The 7,140-nt window shown below is 41.7% G+C and overlaps 1 protein-coding gene across 1 annotated transcript in view; it reads left to right on the top strand.

Annotated features, from left to right (window-relative positions):
- The first annotated feature begins 5,314 nt into the window (after positions 1 to 5,314).
- The window catches only part of LOC135552090 (partitioning defective 6 homolog gamma-like), a 46,735-nt gene continuing 44,909 nt past the window's right edge, over positions 5,315 to 7,140 (top strand). Inside the window, exon 1 of the mRNA XM_064983487.1 lies at positions 5,315 to 5,618. Within this exon, the coding sequence (XP_064839559.1) occupies positions 5,544 to 5,618 (75 nt within the window). The 5' untranslated portion in view covers positions 5,315 to 5,543. The remainder of the gene's footprint in view (positions 5,619 to 7,140) is intronic.

Raw genomic sequence — 7,140 nt, 5'->3', positions numbered from 1 at the left:
AATGTTTCATTGCTATCTAGCCAACTACAGCCAACTACAGCCAACTTAGTCGTGTCAAAAGGTGCAGCCGGGAATAACAGCGAAGTATCTGCATTTGTTTAAGCGTGACATTTGTTTTCTAGTGATAATTATTTGGCTACATCCATAACAATGAGCTAATGATGCCTGATTTTGCCTGGCATTGAAAATTTGCTCACTTGTCAGGAAACTGTTGTTCAGAGGAGCTAGCCAACAACACAGCTAACACAATAACTTGAACCTGAAGCTGGAAAGATTGCAAACATCTGTGCTTCAACCTTTTTCAATTGCCATTTCTTTGTACAGTGGCTTGCAAAAGTATTCACCCCCTTGGCATTTGTCCTATTTTGTTGCCTTACAACCTGGAATTAAAATTGATTTTATGGGGGGGGTTAATCATTTGATTTACACAACATGCCTACCACTTTGAAAATGCAAAATATTTTTTTCTTGTGAAACAAACAAGAAATAAGACAAAAAACAGAGACCTTGAGCGTGCATAAGTATTCACCGCCCCCCCCCCAAAAAAAAGTCAATACTTTGTAGAGACACCTTTTGCAGCAATTACAGCTGCAAGTCTCTTGGGGTATGTCTCTATAAGCTTGGCACATCTAGCCACTGGGATTTTTGACCATTCTTCAATGCAAAACTGCTCCAGCTCCTGCAAGTTGGATGGGTTCCGCTGGTGTACAGCAATCTTTAAGTCATACCACAGATTCTCAATTGGATTGAGGTCTGGGCTTTGACTAGGCCATTCTAAGACATTTAAATATTTCCCCTTAAACCACTCGAGTGTTGCTTCAGCAGCATTGTCCTACTGGAAGGTGAACCTCCATCCCAGTCTCAAATCTCTAGAAGACTGAAACAGGTTTCCCTCAGAAATGTCCCTGTATTTAGCACCATCCATCATTCCTGAAATTCTGACCAGTTTCCCAGTCCCTACAGCATGAACATCCCCACAGCATGATGCTGCCACCACCATGCTTCACTGTGGGGATGGTATTCTTAGTGTGATGAGAGGTGTTGGGTTTGCACCAAACATAAAGTTATCCTTGATGGCCAAAAAGCTCAATTTTAGTCTCATCTGACCAGAGTACCTTCTTCCACATGTTCGTCAATTCTTTCACATGCCTTTTGGCGAACACCAAACGTGTTTGCTTTTTTCTGGCCACTCTTCCGTAAAGCCCAGCTCTGTGGAGTGTACTGCTTAAAGTGGACAGATACTCCAATCTCCGATGTGGAGCTTTGCAGCTCCTTCATGGTTACCTTTGGTCTCTTTGTTGCCTCTCTGATTAATGCCCTCCTTGCCTGGGGTTGAGCTCCTTGATCTTCATGGTGCAGCTTGCTTGGTGGTGAGCCTTGCTTGGTGGTGTTGCAGACTCTGGTGCCTTTCAGAACATGTGTATATATATACTGAGATCATGTGACAGATCATGTGACACTTAGATTGCACACAGGTGCACTTTATTTAACTAATTATGTGACTTCTAAAGGTAATTGGTTGCACCAGATCTTATTTAGGGACTTCATTGCAAAGGGGTGAATACATATGCACGCAACACTTTTCCTTTCAATTTTTTAAAGTACTTTTTTTCATTTAATTACACCAATTTGTAATGTCCATTACATGAAATCCAAATAAAAATACATTTAAATTACAGGTTGCATTGCAACAAAATAGGAAAAACTGTATGTATCCATATAAATGATGCCAGCTGATTCATGATTTGGACTGGCTGAGAAACGCTGCCTGCCTGTCTGTCTCGTCGTGACATGTTCATGTCTTTGAATATTGAAACAATGTTGCAAATGTCAGAGAGACAGAAATCAAGGTTTATGCAAATCTCTGGTGTTGAAAACTAAAGACATGTGACACGTCTTAAAGTTAGAGAGGGAGATATGAGTCTCCAGATTCAGTGATTTTTATTTTTAATAGTGGAGATCAAGTCTAGAACTTGCCTGGCTGGGCTGATGAGACAGTGGTTTGCTCAGTCAGATGGAACAGAGTAAATAGGCATTTTAATGTCATAGATTTAGCCGCTGGTAACTTGTGGAATGACACCGCAGTTTTAACCAATCGGCATTCAGGATTAAACCCATCTGTTGTATAATGCTTCATTATAAACTGGGTGGTTTGAATCCTGATTGGCTGACAGCTATGGTATATTTATTTTACTAGGCAAGACAAGAACAAATTCTTATTTTCAATGACAGCCTAGCAACAGTGGGTTAACTGCCTTGTTCAGGGGCAGAACGACAGATTTTGACCTTGTCAGCTCAGGGATTTGATCTTGCAACCTTTCAGTTACTAGTCCAACACTCTAACCACTAGGCCACGCTGCAACCCTGTATATCAGACCGTATACCACGGGTATGACCAAAACACTTATTTCTACTGCTTTAATTACATTGATAAACAGTTCATAATGGCAAGGCCCCTCAGGGGTTTGTGATATATGGCCAATATACCATGGCTACGGGCTGTGTCCAGGCACTCCAGCCCTTAGCCCTGGTATATTGGCCATATAAATCAAATCAAATGTTATTGGTTGCATAAACATATTTAGCAGATGTTATTGTAGGTGTAGCGAAATGCTTGTGTTCCGAGCTCCAACAGTGCAGTAGTATCTAACAATTCACAACAATACACATATCTGAAAGTAAAAGAATGGAATTAAGAAATATATAAATATTAGGACGAGCAATGTCAGCGTGGCATTGACCAAAATAGAGTAGAATAGAATATAGTATATGCATATGAGATGAGTAAAGCAGTATGTAAACATTATTAAAGTGACTAGTGATTCCGTGTCTACAGTATGTACATAGGGCAGCAGCCTCTAAGGGGCAGGGTTGAGTAGCCAGGTGGTAGCCGGCTAGTGATGGCTATTTAACAGTCTGACGGCCTTGAGATAGAAGCCAGATTGTTTGTTTGATTGATCAATTGGTAAACTGGAGCGGAGAGGTCAGCTAAACACCAAGCAGAAGTAGAAATGAAGGGAAATTGAATAGACAGACCAAGAGATAAAGAGACAAACACTATCAGTTCAGATGATTACAGGCCTGGTCATCCATTTTGAATTGCTTTGTTTTTTTCCTTGAAAGGGAAAGGGGGGATACCTAGTTAGTTTTACAACTAAATGCATCCAACTGAAATATGTCTTCCACATTGAACCCAACCCCTCTGAATCAGTAACAAGGGTCCTGTCCTGACCGACAAGGTTATATCATTACAGTATCACTTTCAAATAACACGTTCATAAACAAAGTAGACTTAACGCAGCAGAAATGATGGAACAAAATACTCACACCTCCATCTTTAGTTTAAATGTAATATTGCACCTAGATACCAGCTCTGGTGGTAGCTGTGGCTTAGTGCTCCTTCCTAACAATATTCTCTAGCTCTTTCACTTTACTTTAGACACATGTATAAAGGGTGTGGCACAGGAAGTCGATGGGGAACAGAAATGGACAGTGTGAGTAATAATCCTTGGAAGCCAACATTAGAGTCTGCCCGACTGTGGGTGCTGCTGCGGGGGACCAGAAGATTGCTGGTTGTTGCCCACTTTAGAGATGGACGTAATCTACTCTGTCACAAACACAAGTCATAAAATATTCAGGCAAATTCATCTTTATACTATATGTAGTATCATACTGATACTATCTGTAGACTGTTAGGCTATTTTATCAACATCTGTCTGGGTCGTCATGCCGACCGCGCCAACATCCCAAAAATATGGGCACATGTGCAATGACATCCACAGTCCACTGGACTGCAGTCTAAGCTTGGGACAGGTAGTTTAGTAGTATGTCAATTGATTCAATGCCAGACCAATATGAACTACATTACCTAACATCTGATATATTTATTTCTGGTCAGTCCATAATACTCCATTTGTAACAAAAATTAATGTTTTAAATATTACTTTGACAAACTTTGTTACTATCAAAGTGACACTTCTGATCTCGACCAAACTTTTATGATCTCAAATAATACAACTATTATAGATCCTACATAACATAGTAATATCTTAAAGTTATGAATATTTCTCAGGCCTCTCAGGCCTAAATCCCACATTCTGTTTGAAGCCTTAATCAGGATGAAATTATATTCACTTTTGGTTTCTTTATAGTACACACAATAACACAACAGGCCTAGAGTAGAAAAACATGAGTGTTTAGAATGATGTTTACAGTGTGAGGGGAGGAGGTAGCTTCACACACAGAGTCAACAGACACCCAGCAGGTCAAGAGATGCTCCTGAAGCCTCGCAGCTTGGAGCAGAGGGCTGGGCTGCAGCTGTTCCGTTCTGTAGGCGTCTCCATGCCGCCAGAATGCAGACACAGCTTCACACACACACACACACACACACACACACACACACACACACACACACACACACACACACACACACACACACACACACACACACACACACACACACACACACACACACACACACACACACACCATGACGCTTTATACAGTTACAGAATTCTCTATCCTCATGGCTGGCCCTGAATAACTTGGTGTCTTTTGTCTTTCTTGGCATATTATGTGGATCTCTCTACTAAGCATATCAATGATTTCTAGTGAAAAAATAGGACAAAGGGGTGTATACCAGTTTGTATTATTCATTGAGCGAATGATGCATGATTTTTAAACTAGGTTATTGCTCTCAGTCAGATTGAATCGTTTCAAAATGCTTAGGCTATAAAGCAATAACGCCCGAGGGGGTGTGGTATATTTAAGCAATAAGGCCAGAGGAGGTGTGGTATATGGTCAATATACCACGGCTAAGGGCGGTTCTTAGGCATGACACAACACAGAGTTCGAGCAGTAAAAATACATGTTTTCTCATACCCGTGGTATACGGTCTGATATACTACAGCTGTCACCCAATCAGCATTCAGGGCTCGAACCACACAGTTTATAATGATTATTCTAAACCAGATAGTTAGGGTCCTAGGCATTATAAACTGGGTGGTTCGAGCCCTGAATGCTGATTGGGTGACAGCCGTGGTATATCAGACCATATACCACAGGTAGAACAATTCCTGTATTTTTGCTGCTCTAATTACTTTGGTAACCAGTTTATATTAGCAATACGACACCTCGGGGGTTTGTGGTATATTGCCAATATACCACGGCAAAGGGCTGTATCCAGGCACTCCGCGAGAACAGTCCTTAGCCGTGGTATAATGGCCATGGCATCGCGTCCCCTGGCGTCTTGGAGGACGTGTGTTTTGGGAGGGTTGAAAGCTGAAAACGTTCATGCAGGAGCTCGATGATGTCATCTGCGAACTCACTCCCCCAAGTCAGAGGCACCGATTTGTTGTCTTCGTTTCATTTCCCCTCTGAAGTTTCTCCAATGCGTCTCGGACCGCAGCACAAACCGAGAAAGTCAGATAACTAAACTTTGCTGTCTAAACGACGTGGGATTTAAGGGATCTAGCGACTGGACATAGACCCGAACAGCCCCTTTTCTGTGGGCGAGCGCGTGAACTTTTACTGGAACCGCAAAAATGAATCGGAGTTTTAATAAATCCCAATCTTCCCTGCAATATTTTGATTGCATCGCGGTTGAAGTGAAAAGCAAGGTAAGCCGACTAGCCTATCGTTGGAACACATTTAGACACCATCATGACAATTTTCTTTGAAGTAGGCTAAATAGTTAGCCTAAGCTACTTCACATGCTCTGGAATGGGGTTTCTGGCTAAATAGACTCGGCTGTGGTGGAAGAGGTAGTAGACTGTACTCCTACTTGTCTAGATTTGACCTGCCACATGCAATGGGAATACTCACAAACTCTCAACAAATACGCCACAGTTGGTTAGTTTATGAATTGGTTGTAAACTACTGTGATTTTCACAAGGCAACTTTTTCAAATTTCTAGTGGAAAACCCGCTGAAGATTGACTATTCATGCGAATCCTGATGCCATGGCAGATGTTCTAGAAAAACGGGTTTTGCATTGAGGAAGGATCGATTAAATGTGTTAATTATTCTAAAGAAAGTCTCGTGGTAATTCCCAAGAGTAGCGGTCGAGATATGGTTATTTTTTGCAACATTTGTTGCAACTACTCTTGATTGTTTTGCTACTAACCGAGTTGACACTGACAGCGTGTTGATTTCAACACAACAATACACCGACTGACTTTACAAGATCATAGCCGAGCTTTCTCAACCAAATTACATTCCAATAGACCCAATACCGATTTATTTAGTTATTTTAACACAAATATGCTCTCTCATTGTTGTAAAACAAAAATGTAATCGTCTATCGATGTGGGCTAGAAACCGAGACATGTTCTATTTTAGTTATTCGGTCAAGCAGCTCTTGACCTGCTGGGTGTCTGTCGCTCTCGTGTGTGAAACTACCTCCTCCCCTCATACTGTAAACATTACTCTTCAGTCTGGAGTATGTGCCAGTTGCCTACCAACCAACAGACACTGGTGGGTGATAAGATGAAAATGTGCCATTGAAACCATTAGTGGAATAGATCAGTTCAGACGACTAGATCTCTTCTCTACTGGCCCATGTCGTGTCTGTCCTCCATCCTGACATGTCAATATATTGTACTGATAGTATATTCTTCTGCTTCTATGATATCTGTTGCTCAGGTTATGTTCCTCCATCATTATTTCCTCCTCCCTTTACAAGGTTTAGGATGGTGCTGATGTTGTTTAGTTTATCTTCAGGTGGATTTCACAGCCTGGACATTTCTTAGGCGGGTTGTATAATCTTTGTGTTGTGTTGTTGCTGGCAGTGTGTTGAAGGCTCAAGGCTCTTGTTGGTGAAGTGCATCAATGCACCATGCCTGCCCGCCGCAGAGCTGATCCGCCTCTATTGTTTCAGAGGGCTGAGTGAGTATTCAGCTCTAATTCAGAGTTAATATTCAGTCTCACTAATTCATACCGGGGCTGGAATGCTGCTGACCCATTGTCTGTCTCTCTGTCTGTGGTGAAATGAGGTCCTCTTCAGGAGCTCTATCAGAGTGTTAGGGCCCCCTTCTGGCTTATCTCTCCTGGGAACCCCTTAAGGAGCAAGCAGTTTAACGTTTTGTTTGTGTGTTTTAAAACAACCTCTGACAGGTGGAGAGGAAACTTGTCAACTTTAGGA

Source organism: Oncorhynchus masou, chromosome 13, assembly GCF_036934945.1.
Source record: "Oncorhynchus masou masou isolate Uvic2021 chromosome 13, UVic_Omas_1.1, whole genome shotgun sequence".
Taxonomy (NCBI): Eukaryota; Metazoa; Chordata; class Actinopteri; order Salmoniformes; family Salmonidae; genus Oncorhynchus; species Oncorhynchus masou.
This window is presented reverse-complemented; position numbering and strand designations above follow the sequence as displayed.